This window comes from Ursus americanus, chromosome 25, assembly GCF_024610735.1.
Source record: "Ursus americanus isolate L20-20 chromosome 25, mUrsAme1.1.p, whole genome shotgun sequence".
Lineage (NCBI taxonomy): Eukaryota > Metazoa > Chordata > Mammalia > Carnivora > Ursidae > Ursus > Ursus americanus.
This window is the reverse complement of record NC_142151.1, coordinates 43,525,729-43,544,742: the sequence shown is the minus strand read 5'-3', so window position 1 is coordinate 43,544,742 and position 19,014 is coordinate 43,525,729. Positions and strand designations below refer to the sequence as shown.

The 19,014-nt window shown below is 52.9% G+C and overlaps 1 protein-coding gene across 3 annotated transcripts; it reads left to right on the top strand.

Moving 5' to 3' along the window:
• Window positions 1–6,372: 6,372 nt before the first annotated feature.
• KRT72 (keratin 72) lies at window positions 6,373–17,866 on the top strand. 3 transcript variants are annotated; one of them, XM_087855431.1, is made up of 9 exons: window positions 6,373–6,574; window positions 6,611–6,834; window positions 8,397–8,611; window positions 11,354–11,414; window positions 11,797–11,892; window positions 12,615–12,779; window positions 15,943–16,163; window positions 16,777–16,811; window positions 17,320–17,866. In XM_087855431.1, exons 1-9 carry the CDS (start codon window positions 6,373–6,375, stop codon window positions 17,508–17,510), a joined length of 1,410 nt encoding a protein of 469 aa, XP_087711557.1. In that variant the 3' UTR covers window positions 17,511–17,866. The 3 variants fall into 3 exon arrangements, with proteins under 3 accessions (XP_087711557.1, XP_045656939.2, XP_087711556.1); XM_045800983.2 differs by adding an exon at window positions 13,430–13,555 and having other exon boundaries at window positions 6,373–6,834; XM_087855430.1 differs by adding an exon at window positions 13,430–13,555 and having other exon boundaries at window positions 6,373–6,834; window positions 16,777–16,859.
• Window positions 17,867–19,014: the final 1,148 nt, after the last annotated feature.

Below are 19,014 nucleotides of genomic sequence, written 5' to 3'. Positions count from 1 at the left end.
TCAGTATGTGAGTTCTTGTCCTTGTTCAGGCCTTACCTCTCTGCTTCCCGCGTCTCACCAATAAACTCAATAAAACTCATGCAGGACGAGGCTGCTTCTCTCTCGCCACAACTCTCCCATTTGTGGAGGTCAGTGACCTGGAGCCTGGGGTATCGAGGTCCAGGGTGTTCCACAGTGCCCCAAAGAATCTTTTAATCTGAGGGAAAGTGATCCCATTGGGTTTTGTGAGACTCGAGATTCATCTCTGACTGCCATCCCCAGCAGATGCAGCTCTGACTCAGGCTTTTCTTAGGCCAAAGCTCCAGTGCGTGGGCCATCTTTTTTTTTTTAAAGATTTTATTTATTTATTCGACAGAGAGAGAGAGAGAGAGACAGCCAGCGAGAGAGGGAACATAAGCAGGAGGAGTGGGAGAGGAAGAAGCAGGCTCTCAGTGGAGCAGGGAGCCCAATGTGGGGTTCGATCCCAGGTCCCTGGGATCACGCCCTGAGCCGAAGGGAGACACTTAACGACTGAGCCACCCAGGCGCTCCTATGAGTGTGCCGTCTTTAACAACATGCAGATCAGCGGCTGGGAGAGGGCAGGATTTAAAACTGGTCCAGAGGCAGCAGAAAGGCAGTTCTGGAAAGCCTAGGGCTCAAGTTACAGCTATTCCCTGTTCTCTGGGAAAAGGCCGAAGTAGAGTCTCTCTAAAGTACTGAGCCATGTCCCCTTGGTCTTGGGTGAAGTGAATGTCTATGAGTACGAGTTGTGTTGAAGCATGGGCCGTCTCTGCGACACACGCCACCCAGCTTCCAAAACACTCTTGTGCTGAGAGCCGTCTGCCCGGTTCCAAGGCCGTGATGATGCTGTCAGGACACAAAGAGCCAGGGAGAGGCTGGCCCCCATTCAGGCTGGGACTCACAGGTCCATCTGAACAGGGTCCCTGTGGATCCAGGGAGCCTTAGAGTTCAAGTCAATGGCTTTGACTTCAGGTTCAAACTCTGCAACAAACTGGGGATCAAGAGCAAAGCTCTTTAGACTTTCGAGTCTCATTTCTTTAGCTATAAAATAGGCAGGGTAATCACCCGTGGATTATTGTTAGGCCAAAATGAGGTGACGCAAACACATCTTGTACAGTTCCTGGTACAAAGTTCATTCGTAATAAATGTCAGTGGAAACAGAATCTCGTCCTCAAATCTTTTTGCTTCAAAAACTTGACTAAATGTGCTCACTGAAAAGAGACGTTTAGTGCTGGCAAAGCAATTCACGAGCTCCAAACTTTAAGGACACTATCTCATAAAGTGTACGCCAATTTATTCATTGCCTAAAGGAGAATTGGCTGGCAGAGTAACTAACTAGTCTCAGAGAACACTCTCAGGGCCAGTAAAGAAATTGTGGTTGGGTCGCTGAATACTTATTGAATATCTAGCATGTGTCTGACGCGCGTTAGTGTCTGGCATACAGAGATGCGCAAGCCTGGTTCATGTCCTGGACGGTGACATCACCATGAGAAACGTAACTGTAACACAGTGAGATGCTGGCAACCAAAAGAGACACAGAGACAGCACAGAGGAGAGGGAGGAGCTCCAGGGAGGTCAGGGGAGGCTGCCAGGGGAAGCAACAGGTGCTGAGTTGTCATAGGATAGAATTTACCAGGCAGACAAGGGGAGGGGTGGGCATTGTGGTCAGAGGCACTAGAATGGTGAAAACCGGTCCTGATTGCTGGAGTGTGAAGTCACGGGCTGGAAGAGGCCCAGCAGGTGGAGAGGGTGGGGGCAGGGGTGCCTGGAGCTGGGGAGGCAGGTGGCAGCCACATCACAGAGGTCCTTTCGATCTGCTATGGAGCGAACCTGGGTGGCTCAGTTGGTTACGAGTCTGACTCTTGATCTCAGCTCAGGTCTTGATCTCAGGGTCTTGATCTCAGGGATGTGAGTTCAAGCCCCAAGGTGGGCTCCATGCTGGGTGTGGAGCCTACTTAAAAAAAAGTCTGCTACGGAGCTGGGATTTAATGCTACAGTGTTCATGGGAGAAGCCAACCTCTTGGGTGTCAGATGCACCCAGGTTGAGTCCTCTTCTGCCACTCACTACCTGCTGGACGGAGACAAAATACTTCTGCTCCATGAGCCTCAGAGTGTTCTTCTGTAAAAAGTTAATAATAGAAGTTCCTGCATAAAGTTATCATGAGAATTAAATTAAACAAAAGAATGCACGAGAATTATTTAATTCAATACCTGCCGCGTAGTACGTGCCCAATAGTTGTTATCATATCATTGTTCGTATTAACGTTCTTAGTATCACTAGGGTAGACTATTCTTTCAAAAACCCTAAGTGAGACGTGAAATGGAGAAGGTCTAATAGCCGTCAGATTATCCGAGGAACAGGAACTCAAGAGAAAAAGCACTGGCTATTAAGAGATATTTCTATCATCCCACCTCTATGCTTGGATCCAGAATATTAACACTGACGGCCTCAAAGGACAAACCCTGAAGTCTGAGTGGCTTAACTTAACACAACAGAGGGTCACTTCTCACTCAAACGGTCCACGGCCCATCTGGGCAGCTCTCCCTCGTGGCTCTCCCAGCGGGTGTCTCATAGCCCTCCGTGCTTCTGTCTCGTAGCCCTGCCACACGGGACGCGTGGCCTCCAAGGTTACTGGGACAGTGGAAAAGCGAGATGAAGGAGACCCACGGGCTGCTAACTGCCTCACCCTAGAAGGGACACATGTCAATGCCACCCACATTTAACTGGTGACATGGCTCCAAGCCCCAACCAATCCCCCAAGGAAGCTGGGAAACAAGGAGGAAAGCGAGGATACTTGATCAGCACTGGAAGTCTCTGGCACAACCTTCCTCAGTGTAGATCCCCGGCATCGGTCACCAGCCCGAGAATTCTCTCCCCCGAGCAGAGCTGGGATGGTGCTGGCACAGGCGCTCTAGTCGAGCCAACAGTCTGCCTTTGGCTTTGACGATGTAATGCTGGGCACAGCGCCGTAAGCCAGATCAGGCCGCACACCGTAGTAACTGTATTTCGTTCTCCTTCATGTTTTTAAGGAGATAGTGTAAGTCCATTTGGATTTGAGAAATGTTAGTGTATCTAATGGTGAAATAGAGAGAACTTGTTCTGTGTCTCTTAAAGCACACGTTCCTGGAAACCCTGGTTCCTATAAGATATTTGGCCAAAAAGAGGGCTCTATGGTCACACGAAGGTTTGGGAAACACTGGATTTTTGGGGGGGGGGACAAGAACAGTACTTTATTTCTGATACTAGAATCAGCCTACCTCTCCTTTCTTCTCTAGTTGTTTTTTGAAATAAAACCTATAATTCCAGGATTCATTGTTTGCATAGAACACCCAGTGCTCCATGCAATTCGTGCCCTCCTTAGTACCCTTCATATCATGGGGCACCGCATCAAACGCTAATGATGGGCTGTATTGCGACTAACACATCATAATACATACATACATACATACATACCTCACCCATAAAAACACAATAAGTGCATATGAGAAAATTCAGAAATATGAAACAGTAGGAAAAAAACCCCTTATTTTTAAATGATCTCATTTCCCAGTCACTGTCCTTGGAAAAAACTGAGTTTTGTAGCTTCCTTTGGCACAGCTTTCCTAAGTGTCCGTAGCAATGGATTTAAAAAGTCTTGCAGTACCATGCGTGCTTCATCTTGTTTTTTTTTTTTTTAACCCCACAGGAGAATCCATCCCCACACTTTTTTCCTACAAGATGCCTATTAATCTTCTAAGAACCAGGGTTCTAGGGGTGCCTGGGTGGCTCAATCGTTAAGCATCTGCCTTCGGCTCAGGGCGTGATCCCAGCGTTCTGGGATTGAGCCCCACATCAGGCTCCTCCGCTGGGAGCCTGCTTCTTCCTCTCCCACTCCCTCTGCCTGTGTTCCCTCTCTCGCTGGCGCGCTCTCTCTCTCTGCCAAATAAATAAGTAAAATCTTAAAAAAAAAAAAAAAAAAAAAAAGAACCAGGGTTCCAGGGCAAAGGAGAGCCAGTTTCAGCACAACATGCTTGCAAATCCTTGCTTCGAGGGACCATCCATCTATCCTTTGTCGTTGAGCTCTGGTTTCAAAGGGTGATGTTTGTCGCTTCATCTCCCAATCCAGGGGTTGCTTTCACCCAGAACCAGTGGCAGAGGTGGTCATGGAGCCCAAGATGACACAGTAAGCCGCTGTCTGAGGCAGGTGCCATGAGAAGCCCTCCTCCCGGGCCTCAGCCACCTTTTGATCTGCCCACATCCCCACACATCCGATGGGTCTGAAACCTGGACATGCCACTTTGGTCTCTCCATAATCTGTAAGAAAGGTGAGCCCGGGGGTTCAGGAATTCCTGATTCATCCAGCCAGTCAACCCCTCACAGGAAGATAAGAATAGGTCATCTTCCCTGTTCCCTAGCCCTGGGCAGAAGTGGCTTGGTTGCAGAGACATGGGTGTCTCAAATTTTTAAGAAGTTTCCAGAAAAAAAGGAGACTTCAATGCTCCCTTTGAAAGACAATCCTATGTAAGTTTCTCCTGTTTCAGTTTAAATACTTTTCCACTTTTCTATTCTCAATGACTGGAGTTAATAAACTCTTTCTTGTGCTTGTGAGGCGGGGGGGAACTGACTAAATTTATAGGGTGTAGGAAGCAATCTCATGAAATACTGGGAAGCATAACTTTGAGCTTCTTGAGGGGACTGCTGGTCACCCAACTTCACTGACATTGTCTCTCCCGTCTTCAGAAAGAATGAACTATAGTGTCTCCCCTGAAGCAGCATAGAGAGCCCACCCTCTTTCCCACTCAGGACATTCCAGACTCTTCTATCTGTTCATCTGTGGCTGGCGCCATCTCTATCACTCATGGATGCCCCCACAACCTCATTCCCTGTGGGGTAAACACCTTGGCTGTTATTATGCTCTGTGATTGGTTCAGCAGGGGTTGTGTCACTCAATTACCCCCAGGTGTCATCTGGCCACCCCATGAGGGCTCCAAGGGGAGCCCAGGCCCCAGGGTATCACTGAGGGCACAGCGATGAGCCTCGTCCTAAGTACCAGTCTGTTTCACACTCATCGTGAACGTCCCTGGTGCTGAGGCCGGGGCTGAGCACAGGGTGAACAGGGGAGGGAAGGGTTAACCCAGGCACCAATTAATCTGACAGTGGAAATGGGACACACACCCAGGATTCAGACAGACTGAGAAGTAAGAGCGATGAGATAGAATGCTGCCTGGGTACCAGAAAAGCAGCATTGGAAGGGGCTCTTCTGATAGAAGAGGAGAATTAAAGGCAACTTAATTTGGAAAAAGGAAATTGGGTTAGATCGGAAAAGAGACTCCTGAGTTTATTTGGAATGAAGTTTGAGAATCTAGTTCTTGATTTTTCAGATTGAAGGCATCTTCCTTGGCCCTTCTCAACTCGTTCTTAATAGTCACATTTTGATCCAGAATCAGAAATGCCAGGGGAGCGAATGTCCTGATCAGGGGTTCCTTGGATGGGATGAGATGGGATCCTCTTTTGCAATTAAAGACAAAGGAAAAACTCAAATCTAATGAAAAACCATCTTCCTGTACCATCTCCTCAGGCCCCCTTCCCTTCCTCCCAGTTAGTATCTGCCTCACTTTTATTCCATAAATGTTTTTCTGGAGAACTCTTTCAGCTCTGGCCCAAAGTAACCCCCCTTCTCCTCCCCTCCCCCCACACCTGTCACCACACCCGCCCCAGCTCTTGTGACCAGAGCTCTCACTGACCTTAAGTCCGTCACTGTGTCTGGTCTTCCTCAACAGTCTGAGAATTCCTTGTGGATAGGCCAGAAGTCTCTACCCTCTGGGACTTCCTTCCAGTACTCAGGACAGATCGGTCCTCATCCAGAAGCCTGGGGAAGCAGCAGCCAACTGGCTAAGGATGATTGTCGGGAATATTCTTGATCCCGTTTATGTCTTTCTGAAGCAGAACTGGTCTGGACATCTGCTCCCCTGTACCACACCCCTCTACCTCGCTGGGGCGTCTTCCCCTACCCCCAGCCAGACCCACTGGAAGCTTCCACCACGGATCTTGGCCCTGATAACCCCAGTAATTGAAGGACAGCAAGTGGAGATAAGGTAGCCAAATTATTATAATGCAGGAGCTCAGCAAAGCAAATGCAGGGTTCAGGGCCATTTTATAGGGGATGCATGGGGAGTTCAAGGTGGGAGAGACAAAAATCACGGGGAGGGGTGGTAATTTCCTAAACGGAGAACCTGACAGGCCCCACGTGGCTAATAGATGTCCCCGACCTACAAATTAGGCTGCCTGCAGCCGGCTATTTAAGGGGTTAGGGGCGAGTGAGGCAGGCCAGCAGAGCCGCCCTCTGCGCCCTCGTCCCCCCTCCCGTCGCGCCCCGCAGCTCGTCCCCCAGCATGAGCCGCCAGCTGCACCACCGCCCCTCCGGGGAGCGCCCGGGCTTCAGCGGTTGCTCGGCCGTCATCTCGGGCCGGGTCAGCGCCAGCTCCGCCTCGTTCCGGGCCGGCGTCAAGGGCACGGCCGCCTTCGGCAGCCGGAGCCTCTTCAGCCTGGGGGGCGGCCGCCGCCTGGCCCTGTGCGCCGCGGCCGGTCGGGGCGGCGCTTACGCGCTGGGCCACTGCTCGGGCTCCGGAGGCGGCCGGCTGGGCGGCTTCGTGGGCACCGTGTTCGGCAGCGCTGGGCTGGGGCCCACGTGTCCATCCGTGTGCCCGCCCGGCGGCATCCCTCAGGTCACCGTCAACAAGAGCCTGTTGGCCCCCCTCAATGTGGAACTGGACCCCGAGATCCAGAAGGTGCGCGCCCAGGAGCGGGAGCAGATCAAGGCTCTGAACAACAAGTTCGCCTCCTTCATCGACAAGGTGGGTCGTCCGGCATGGGTTTGGCCCCGCATGGCGCAGTGTGCACAGGAGTACTCGCTGGGCCACTGACAGCTGCATGAGAACTTGGGCGAGCTGGTTATCTTTTCTGAGCTTCCCTTTGCTCATCTGTAAAACGGGCACAACCGTGGCTCTTACCCCAGGGGAGGATGTGAGGATGAATTGGATGTTTATAAACGGAACAGTGCTTCCCACTCCACCCGCTGCCCCATGATAAACAGAAGCTTCTTTTTTCCTTTGGGGACAAGACCCTGGGATGGAAGGGGGTGCTCCAGAGGCAGGAGACATGTGGAGTGGCCTTCTGAGAGTTCTCAACATCAGACAAGGAGAAGGGGACACATATCCAGGACAGAAGCACCATAAGGCACACTGACCAAGGAGTATCACAGGACGTGATGCTTAGTGAAGGGAAAGGACTTAAAAGGTAGGAAGTGGGATGAGGGTATAAGCCAGGAAGGTTTCTAGAGGAAATGAGAGAAAAGGACCAGAAAATTGAAGGGTGGGGCTCAGGGGAAAAGACCGAGGAGGAGGGCCTGTCGAGTTACGTGTGTGTGTTTTATGTGTGTCTGTGGGGAGGGGGACATGCAGGGGTTAAAAGGCAAGATGTCTCTGGTGACTCAGAGGCAGTGACCCCAAAGGATGGAGAGGAGAGAAGGAATAGGCTTTTGTATCCGAGCTGGGGCGGAAGATCTGGACCATGAGTCACAGGGGACATAATCCGGACAATAGCTGACATGTATCAACATAGCTCATGTATCAACATGTGACCCATGCTTCTGTTATCATTCTGCTTTGCAGATGAGGAAACCAAGGCAGAGGGAGGCTAAGAAACATGCCCAAGTTGCTAGAACAGCCACAGCAGACTGAGTCCCTCACCACTGTGCTTGGGAAGAGGGAGGAAGGTGGTTGGAGGCGAGGGGGCAAGAGTGGAAGAACCGAGCTGCTATCCCAGGGACAGGGCTCATTTTCCTGCTCCCCCTCACATTTCCTTCTCTCCCTGAATAGAGATAGGGAAGAAGAAGGTTAGTGAATAGCGGAGGCTGGAAGTTTTTGAGTCCAAACGTGTGCGACCTTTGGGCAAGCAGGCAGGAACCTTGAAAAGATGGGATAACCCACTTTGAGATGAAAACCAAAGAAACCAACCAACCAAGAGCAATTGTGGTTGCACATAAGAGAGGACAGTTTAACCACCAGAGTGACTTTCCATGCCATCCCCCATCACTGCTTCTCCCTTGCTTCCCATCTTCCTTTACTTTGAAAACACCAGGGCAAAAGAAGCTACCTGCATCCCATGATAACTCATAGTAGCATTTATAGCATTCTTTAAGCCTCCTTCCTTGATTTCGTTTAGACTGAATCTTAGTTCTTGTCTTGGAGACCCGGATAGGCTTGTCCCCCCCCCCAGCTGGATCCATTCTCTGATGAGACTTACTGTTTCCTGCCTCCCACCGTCGGATGACTGTATCGGATTTCTGGGGCCCTCTCCCCAGTGTTGAGAGGCACCAGCATGGGGACTCTGGGCTGTGACCACCTTTGGGTCCCAGGTGCGGTTCCTGGAGCAGCAGAACCAGGTGCTGGAGACCAAGTGGCACCTGCTACAGCAGCTGGACCTGAACAATTGTAGGAAGAACCTGGAGCCCATTTACGAGGGCTACATCAGCAACCTGCGGAAGCAGCTGGAGACGCAGACGGGCGACCGGGTGCGGCTGGACTCGGAGCTGAGGAGCATGCAGGATTTGGTGGAGGACTACAAGAAGAGGTGAGTGGAGACACAGAGACTCTGCCCCTGGTGGGTTTTGGTTACAGATGAGGTTTCCAATTGGAGTCAGCATTTTTGCCTTTTTCGATCCTTTGACTGATAACATTTGCTATTTCCCTTTCCATGGGGGAGGGAGGGGGATCCAGACAGGTTGAGACTTAGGAAGAGGAAAGATCTATCCAGAGTGGTGCCCTGAATTGTCTAGGAAGTGGTGTGCCCAGCTTTTAACATTGGAAATGGAGAAACGGGGACAGGAGAGTTGTCTCAAAACCAGGTGGACACCCAGAGGGCTTGGTAGCTCCTCCACGTCTTTCATGAAAGTACGTAGAACATGAACCATGACGCCAATCTTAGAACAAATCCTAAAGCTAAGCACATAAGAGTTTTAAAAACGTTTTTCATATTGAGGTATATCCGTGCTGCTGAATCCCACCATTAAAGAGAGTGATTGAAAATGTACTTGGAACCAGACATAATTTCTCCCAAGTTTGAGGCAGCGAGGAGAGCGTAACACATCCCGGCTCAGTGTGATCTGCTATCTTGGAAGTTTGCTTCCAGGTGCCTGGATTTCTAGGGAAAGATAACTTCTTCCCCAATTCAAGGGGATGGAGATGGTCAGAGCTGAGCGATTTCTCTTGCTCCACATTTAATCTGCCTGTCCATTCCTATTCTGAAGTACCTCCAAGTGGAACTCTGCCCTGAGTCCTGCATGGAGTCGTGAGGGAGGAGGTGGCATGGTCTCTGACCTCTGAAAACACCCAGATTGTGGGGACGGGCTTGAAGACCACTCTCAGCCCCCAGGAAGTGCAATGAATATAACGCGAGTTGAGATGGAGTGGCAGTAAGATGGAAATTGCAGCCCAAGGGAGAACTGAGCAGAATTGTGGGAAAAAAGAGGGGTTTTCCAGGCACAGCCCAGATGTCCAGGTCAGAGGCCTCCAAAGGCCGTGCTGCCTCTGGAAGGCCAGGTGTTCTGGAATTACCACTCAGTCTAGCTGACGATGGGGGGGCCTCCCGATCCTCTGTGGACTTCAGTTTTAATATTTATAAAATTCAGATAATGACACCTGCCTTGCCACTAAAAGAGCTGTTGAGAGGGTAATGCTGATAGTAACGTATTAACAGCTCTTGAAAGAACCAAAGTGCTAAGCAAATCTCAGGCATTGTTTCCCTGATGTCATTGGGATCCGAGCTTTACTAGCTTTGTGACCTTGGAAAAGTCTTTGCCTCGCTTATAAAATTGAGAGATGATAATGAGAGCATCTACTTGGTAGGGTTGCTGTGGGACGAAATGGAATAAGGAAATGAATTGGGAACTGTTACAAAATCCACCTAGCGGTAAACTAAAGTTGATGTCTTGTACAGTAGGCTACTGGAAGCACTTGAGATTAAAGTGACGTAGACTTGATATAATTAATACGCCTATGTGCTAAGACAAGAAAAAGCGACATGCATTTTGTTATGGTTTAACCTTTAATTGTGCGTCATAACGTAGTTTGTAAATCATGAGTTATTGATAAAGCCAATAGTACTAAAAATGCATTGTTTTTCTTTATAAATACACGTGTGTGTGTGTGTGTGTGTGTGCGCTCTGGTGTTTGGTCTCTAGAAGTAAATCATGAAAAATTACGACAAACGGATGTCATTAATTTGATAGCCATCATGGCCAAACTTTTTCTGTGTGTTTTATGAAATACAAAGGTAGGCCAGAAACTAGTCTGCAATGAGCATATGCTCTTATTCATTAAGAGGAGGAAGAAAAATGAACTGTTTTCTGAGATAATAGGAGATAACAATAATTATAATAGAAACAACTCTATCATAATATAACTTGATACAAGGAAGTATTCAATTGTCTTTTAAATAACACACCTGGAATCTGAGATAAATCACGTCCACTGTTTTCTGCGTGTTCTATCCAGTGTCACTAACACAATCCGGCAGTCTCAGAAAATGTTCCAGTCGCATTTTTTAAAATAACCCACTTCGCTAACCTGTACTGTCACCTGACAAGGCTTTCCCCCCCTTGGCAGCCAGCGGCACGCCTGAGGAAGGAGTAAGAAGCTGAAAAGGGTAGCTCACGTTAAAGGATATGGAAAGAAGCCATTCGCTAGCACTAATTACTTCTCTCCAGGGCTCTATTTCATTTCCCAACACAAATGTCCTGTAATACAATCTTCAACAATAATAAGAGATGGAATAGTGAGGTCTGTAAGTGATCAGTACTCCATCTCCCCAGTCTACAATGTATCTGCGTGAAGAACGTCCCAGCTCTATCCAAACATCCTGTTTCTAAGACCTTGCTTCCCCTGGAACAGAAATATGCATAAAAAACAAGTAGAACATACAACTCAAAGGTGGGGATAGTCTTTGGTGCCTGGGATTTTGTACCCGGGCTGATGCACTGTACTCACGTCCCGGCTGGCCGAAGAGGTGTGTCTTTCTGCTAACGTAAGGGAGGGGTAGTTGTGAAAGGGAGGAGGGACGGTGAAGCCCATTACAGGTGCATTCCCGGCAGATGCACTGTAGGGTAGATTACATGTAAACTAAGGCGCTGCACATCGATGCCTTTATAAGTTCCCTTTTGAAAGCTGCACGTGCCCCAGGGGTACAGGAACCCCGGTTTGTAGGCCACTGCCATGCAGCTCTTGGCATGGAGGTGCCCCCTGACTGCTCAGTGAGCGTTTGCAGAACTGAATTATCCCGATGGCAATGCCACGTCCTCTCTCCTGCCGCACACAGGTACGAGGTGGAGATCAACAGACGCACGGCTGCTGAGAATGAGTTCGTGGTGCTCAAGAAGGTGAGAGGGGAGCACGAAGGGCTCGAAGAAGCCTCGAGGGCTCCCTGAGTGCCTGACACAGTGATGTTGGTAGGCTGAGGAAAGGGATTCTGTGGGTCACTCCGTCCCTTGGGCAGAGGTGACCGGGGTTCTGATTTCCCAGCTCCTCTAAGTCCCCTTGCCTGGGATGCATGCTGTTCCCGAATCTGCCAGCTTAGAATCCAGACACTCACCACACTTCTGGCACAGCCATTGCCCTGCCCATTGGTTCATTTGCTCTCAGCCAGCAGAGCTCCCTGGGAAGCACAGGGTGAGGGGAGTGGCGAGAGTGGGGAACCCGAGGCTCCTTCTGGCAGGGAGGGAGGGCAGGGGAAGGCAGCCGGCTCCTGTCTGGACCCCCCAGGACGTGGACGCCGCCTACATGAACAAGGTGGAGCTCCAGGCCAAGGTGGACTCCCTGACCGACGAGATCAAATTCTTCAAGTGCCTCTATGAAGGGGTAAGAGTGCTGCTGAGCTCTCCCGTGTGGTCTGCTCCCCTCATGGGTGGCTTCTGGCCCTCCGCCAGTGTGGACGTGTGGACCAAAGGCTGGCAGCTCCGTGCAGCTGACGTTTGCTGAGCAGGGAGGTAGGCTTGGAGGAGGCCATGACCATGACGGAGGAGGGGGGATCCCTGTCCTGCGGGAAGTCACGGTTTGGTAGGGAAGACCACCTGTGGGTGCCCCGGGAGAGCAGAGGAAGGTGTAGTGAATTCTGCCTGAGCTGCGGGGAAGGTTCCTGGGGAAGGATGAGGACGATCTCAGACGGGGGCTGAGAAGGGCCCGGGGTGCAGCCTGAAGGAGTGGGATGAGCGGTCTGAGCTGGGTCAAGTGTGAGGGGCCTGGAGAAAGCAAGGTTGTCGGCGACTCCAGAAAGGCTCTGCAGGCCACCTAAGGAGCTCAGGCTTCATTCTATGGATGAAGAGGGGCCGTCTCTGCAGAGCGTGCGTGGGACGGCAGCGGGAGCAGACCTGAGTGCAGGACAGAGAGGGCAGTCCCACCCCAGGACGGAAAGCCCGATGCGGTCACCTGGCTCCTGGCAGGCAGCGGTGCTGGTGGGCTCTGCCGAAGGCGGAGTTCGAACATGATGGAAGGGCAGTGAGGGACTTGCCAGGGAGGGTCAGGGGACGGGCTCCCCTCGTGGAGACCCTCTAACTGGCTCCACCCCCCTAACTGTTCTCCAGGAGATCGCTCAGATGCAGTCCCACATCAGTGATATGTCCGTGGTCCTGTCCATGGACAACAACCGGGACCTGGACCTGGACAGCATCATCGACGAGGTCCGCGCCCAGTACGAGGACATCGCCCTGAAGAGCAAGGCCGAGGCCGAGGCCCTGTACCAGACCAAGGTGGGCTGCGCACCCCGTGTGCCGAGGCCCGGGTATCACAGCTGCCTCTCTCTCCTCGTGCGTGCATGCGTGTGCACGTGTGTGTGCACGCACTCGTGTGTGTGTGTGTGTGTGTGTGTGTGCGCATTGGGCTGGGTTGAGACCTCCTTTGTCTTGAAGTTGGGCTTTGTGGAAATGCCTCCTCATGGTGCTAGGAGGTCAACCACAGTCCTGGCATGTGTTGGGGCATATGTGGGCTTAGCCCTTGTCCCGCGGTGGCCCTTGCTGACAGCAGAGGCCACACTAGCCACAGCCCTGGGAAGACTGACGCCGTCTCTGTGGGTAATCCATCTGTCTTGGCTTCTCTCCGTGTTTCCTGCTTTGTCAAAATGAGGACAGGAAATTCCAACCCCACCAAGGCTTTCACATTTGTGGGCCTGAGGACCCTGTTGAACTGGGTCAGGGCCTTCCTGTCCAGAAGGAAAGGGTGGTCTTTCCCCCCACTTTCCCGCCCCACCTCCTCCCTCCCCTCCCTCTCTCCTCCTGTGCCTTTGTTGCTCAGGTGATGAGAACAGCATGTGGTCCCTATCCCACCCTCCCCACGTTCAACACCCTGAAGAGGCAAATTCCTAACTGTCCTGTGCCCTTCCTCTCTCGTCCCCCAACCTCAGATCCAAGAGCTGCAGGTCACCGCGGGCCGGCATGGGGATGACCTCAAACTCACCAAGGCTGAGATCTCAGAGCTCAACCGCCTGATCCAGAGGGTCCGCTCCGAGATAGGGAACGTGAGGAAGCAGGTGCGTTCCGTGAAATGAGTCAGCTGGCAGGGGTTATGGAGCAGCAAAGGTATGAGACTAAATACGGAGCAAGGACAAGACACGGCCCCTCCTTAGGGCCTGTATAACTATGAAGAGAGAGTAGCCTGAGCCCACATACAGGGACGTGCAGCTTGCTACCCGAGGAGTCCCCAGTGGCCAGAGCAGAATGAAGACCCCAGTGAGGCTTCTTGCAGGAGGTGGGAGGGGATGGGCAGGAAGGAGAGGGGACGGGGCCCTGGTGAGGGAGCCAGCAGGAGCCGTGGGTCCAAGGTGGGTGCTGCATGGTGTGCGTGCAGGGGCGAGAGGCACCTACCTCAAGCAGAAGTTCCATGACGGCTGGCGTGGCAGGTGACAGGATACCACTGTGCAGGACGGGTGGGTTAGGGGCACCTTCAAAGCGTGGGGGTGTTGGTTTAGACCCAATGTGGTAGGTTAACAGGAGCCGTTTGGAGGTTTCACGTGATGAATGCATGCTGGAGGAAGGAGAGCCCAACAGTGGAATTTAGAAGAGGGGAGGGGGGAGAGCCTCCCACCCTCGGCTTGGCCCAGGGCTCGCCTCTGTGTCTGCCCACCCCCATGGCTGTGCTGTGTGTGGTGGACTGGCACTGAGTGACCCCATGACCCTGGGTGCAGTATGGGTCTCACTGATGTTTCTGAAGCAAGCAAGCCCATGAGTTTTCCAGAGTTGGTGGAGGTTGGCGCAAAGGCTCTGAGCTTCTTGGACAAGTCAAGTAGCCCTTTGCCCTTGCTCTTTTCTTCAGTGCCCCCTCCCTGCCCTGTGCACGCTCACACACACACACACACACACACACACACACACCCCTCTCCTGGGTGCACCAGGCTCATGGTAGTGGAAAGAAAAAAGACCACTTAAATAAGAACTCACGGTGTTTTCATTTAATCAAGTTCTGCATAAACGAAAGAAAAATGCAAGGTGTTTGAGGCTGCCCTCGGTATCCATTTATAATATTTATCTGATAAAATGCTACGTGGTCATGGTTGGGTGAGCTTATTACTAGAAAGTGACTTTGTCATTAGAACGCCACCAGGGAGGTCAGGGAAGATGTCCTCCCTGGGGAGCAGTGAGGGTCACTCTCGATACTTGGTCCCCATCACAGCTCCTCTTGAGGGCCCCCAGCCAAGGTGCTTTCCTGCCCTCTGGCCTTTCCACCGAAGAGGCCCATGGTTTCGCCTGCAGACTCTCTTGGCATTCGGTGGTCCCAGGATCCATGTGATAACTGTTTCCAAACATGCCCAAACATCACGCCCTCTCACCTCATACCACATTCACAAGACCCGGGAGTCTCCCCGGCTCACCTCCAGGACCTAGGCCAGTGAAAAGGAGCAGGGCACAGTTTGATAGAATTCAGGTCACAGAGTGTCTCTCCACCCCCTGAATGATTGGACCTCCCCCGTTCCAAGGACAGGACATGGTCTTCCGTGGCCGGGCAGCTGGGTCCTGAGCATCTCCGTGGAGGCTGTGAGCCACTCACCCCAAACACTGGGGGTGTTTGCATGGCAGGAGGCCTGCCTGGCAGAGGGGGTCGCACTGGCTGGACAACAGTCTGGAATTCCATCTGGCCTCGGGATCAGCTGCTCTCCTTGGGGTGAAGCAAATTTGACGCCACAGGAAGGGGACACACGAGAAAAGAGAAGCCAGATATTTAGGTCTGGCTTGGCCAAGTGATGGGAACACACCCCCAAGACTGAAAGACTCAAGAAGCCCCCAGCAGCGTCTCGTGGACGCGGCACAGAGCCCCGCCCGCGGCTCTGTACTGCAAGTTGCCTTCCCACCTAACAGCAGGCGTCTGTAAGCTAGTGAGACCTGTGGTTCACAAAACTATCTTTTGAGGGTGTCGCCCCGTAGCATGATTTTCTGTGGAATTTTGGAGGCTAGACTCCGTGTGGCAGGTTTATTGGACAGAAATTTCATTAATAGGAACTTTATTAGTACTCCCCTCCTTTCTCTCTCTCTCTCTCTCTTTTGGGTTTTTGATTGGTTTGGGATTTACAGGATCTCTTAAGACAACCTCTACACTGTGGGGCAGAGTTAAGCCAGTTAGCCCAAGAGTTTTCAGGGGTGGCATTAGAATTTCGCAGCCAGTGTTACAGACCAGGAGGGAGAGGACAGGGGCCACATGCCCAGGAGGCTCCCCGTCTTGGTGCCCTTCATCTCTCTCCTAAGGGGGGGAAGGGCCATCGTCATATGCCAACGCATGAGCGGAGGTGAACCGTGCCCGGAGTTAGGAGAAGGACACATTCATCTCTCACGATGTCCCAAAGTGGAAAATGAGGAGGACCTGAAAGCAGTCAGGACCACAGGAGAGGTGTTCTGACTCAAAGTGCTGAATGCATTTGCCCCTCAGTGCTCCAACCTGGAGACGGCCATCGCCGATGCCGAGCAGCGGGGCGACTGTGCCCTGAAGGACGCCCGGGCCAAGCTGGACGAGCTGGAGGCCGCCCTGCTCCAGGCCAAGGAGGAGCTGGCCCGGCTGCTGCGCGAGTACCAGGAGCTCCTGAGCACGAAGCTGGCCCTGGACGTGGAGATCGCCACCTACCGCAAGCTGCTGGAGGGCGAGGAGTGCAGGTGGGGCGCCAGGTAGCTTTTATTTAGAGCAGTCATCTCTCTGCTGTAGCAGGAAGACTGAAGGCAAACAGTTTAGTTCTGTTCGGGTCCTACCGGGTAAAACCTTAGAGGGAATGGCTTTGGCAGGGTACAATAGGAACGATCAGAGTTAGACTGCAGGAAGGACCGAGTTGTAAAGATCCCAAAGAGGAGGTGGGAGAGGAAATAGTAACATCAGCAGCTTTTGAGAAAGGAGCCTCCCTGGCCCTTTGTGCTGCATGCTTAAGGGGGTGTGGAAGATGGCTTCCAAGAGTCAGCTAAGTGCCTGGTCATTCTGGCAAAGCTTGGGGCCCAGCGAGCAGGAGAACTCATTCCTCTTAACTGCGTGAGACCACTGGGATAACAGAGGCGAGCAGGGCCTCGATGACCCCACCCATCAGATCACCCAGGGCCACTCTGGTGGATGTGGAACGAGCCCTCCCAGCAGAGGTCCCGCTGGGGCGTGTGGGACGAAGGGAGAAGGGAGGCTGGGATGGGGTGGACGGTGCGCGTTCTGAGGGGCACCTCTGTGACCCCCGGAGAGATGCCGTGCTGCTTTACAGAGCATTTACCTGCCTTTCCTGTCCCCCTCCAGGATGTCTGGTGAGCACCCCAGTTCCGTGAGCATCTGTAAGTACCTACAGGACTGGGTTCTGTGCCTGGTCACCTACCAGCAGTCTGAGCCTCCGATTCCGTGACACCAGAGAGGGTTCAGGAGAGACTTAGGGGCACCAAGAGGGAGCTGGCTTTAGTCAGCGACGAGAAGCAGTGATGGAGAAAAATAATACCATGAAATACCAAAGTACAGCCTATAGAGAGATTGAAGCATACCCAACAGTGGATAATCCCAAGGTCTCTTGTACGAAAGAGGCTTCCTGCCATGTTGTATTTCTCTTGAGGCCAGCCCCAAACCAAGGCTCCAGCTTGCAGTAAGAGGGACTGGGGGGTGGGGGTCGGAGGGACTGGGGGCGGGGCGGTGGAAGTGGCTGTAGATTGAAAAGCTTCTGCCGATTGAAAAGCTGGAGATGAAGGTACCGAGCAGAGGAACTCTGTCCCCCCGGGGGGGGAGGGCATCGAGGGAGTGGCCGGGGTGCCCCAGGAAGGCCCACAGCCCCGTGTCTTCTCTCACCCGCTCCAGCGGTCATCAGCAACACCGGCGCCGGGCCAGGAGGGGCTGGCTTCAGCGTGGGCTTCGGCGCCTCCAGCAGTTACAGCTTCAAACCCACTGCCGTGGACGTCAAAACCAAAGGCAGCTGTGGCAGCGAGTTCAAGGATCCCCTGCCCAAGAGCCCAGGCGGCAGCTCTGCAGCCAGGAAGGCCTCGAGGTGAAGGGCTGGCCTCTGCGGTTGGCTCTGTGAGCAGAAAGCTGCAGGGCCCAGCTGCTCCCCCTGTGCCCCGCCCTGTCCAGGCCAGGAAGCGCTTCCTCTGTGGCCACGATCCCCGCGCCCTCCCCACGCCCTGTGGTCCTTGGCGGTGCCCACTGTGAGGTGGGAAGTCCGGACAGGGGTGCTCCCAGTGACCTCCTCCTTGGCCGTGTTTCCCTGGGTCACTGCCCCAGTGCAGAAATAACACCCCTATGTGGATGTTTCCCTGCGGCCAGGTGTGAACCCCTCTGTCCCCACGCCTTTCTGGGGCCTTTGCAGCCCAGGGGCTCTCTTTGTCCTCTGCTTTGGGTCATGTCCAGTCCTCTGCTTCTCCTGCAATAAACGATCAGTGCCATGGGATTCTCAGCGTCGAATGTGTCCGCAGCGCCTCTCGGACTTTCCTCCGTCTATTTCTTGCTTCCCTCTGGGTGTGGCCGGACAGGAGTCTCTGCCGTCCAGACCAGTGAGGGTGGCTCCTGGTTAACAGTTAAGATTTGTTACTGACATGCCTCTGGGCAGGCTCGGGGCGTCCCGGGCACGGGGCCACCAGTCCACACAGTGTGAGGCGGGCATGATCACATCGCAGTGAGCAAGGAGCCTGGGCCTGCCGGGCCGGGCAGGCATGGGAGCTTCGGGGTGTCTTCTCCCTTTGTTTCCCGAAAGTGCCCACAGCCCCACCCTGAGTGCCTCCTATTTCTAGAGCGGTCAGCCCCTCTTTTTCCTTACCTCCTCGCTCTCCCGCCCACCCATCTTAACCCTGCTCCCCCACGAAGGCCCTGCTTTCTTCTTCCAGCCAATTCTTTTCCACCCCAAAGTCTGAGGCTTGGATGCATATATGCTTCTGGATGCATCCGTGTCTGCTGTGTATATACAGGAGGGGCGCACGGAACCAGCCCAGGCGCTGGGAATAGCAGAGCAAACAGGCATGGACGCTGTTCTCATAGAACTTACAGTCCACGGGGAGCGGAGAAATAAGCAACTATCAAACATAATCCATACCACGTGGTCAAGCGGCAATTCCTGCTCTAAAGAGAGATCGGGGAACGAAGGGTGCTCTCTGAGGTGCGCGTGGGCTTCCGCGAGGCTGCTTGTGTTCTCAGCATCCATTCCCACAGTTGGCTTGAGCAAGGTGCCAAAGAGGAGAATCCTCACGGGCAAGACCACCTTCCAAGGATGAGCCTCATTGAAGCAGGGCATTCAAGGTGCCCGCGACACTTTCTCCTCCCCCGGCATCCCTAGCCTTATCCTCTGGTCTTTTCTTCCGGCAGGCCAGGACTTTTCACACCCAGGGACTTCTGCAAATAGGATTTTTCACTCGCAGGTGCCCAGGCCCCATTTACTGCAAGCCGGCTCATCCTTTGTGGCCTAGCTGAAATGCCACCTCCCGTGTTCATGCTTTTTCTGGCCTCTCCATGTGGACTCCAGCAAAGTCTTCAAGCATTAAATGAGAGGAAACATTAGAGCTAGTG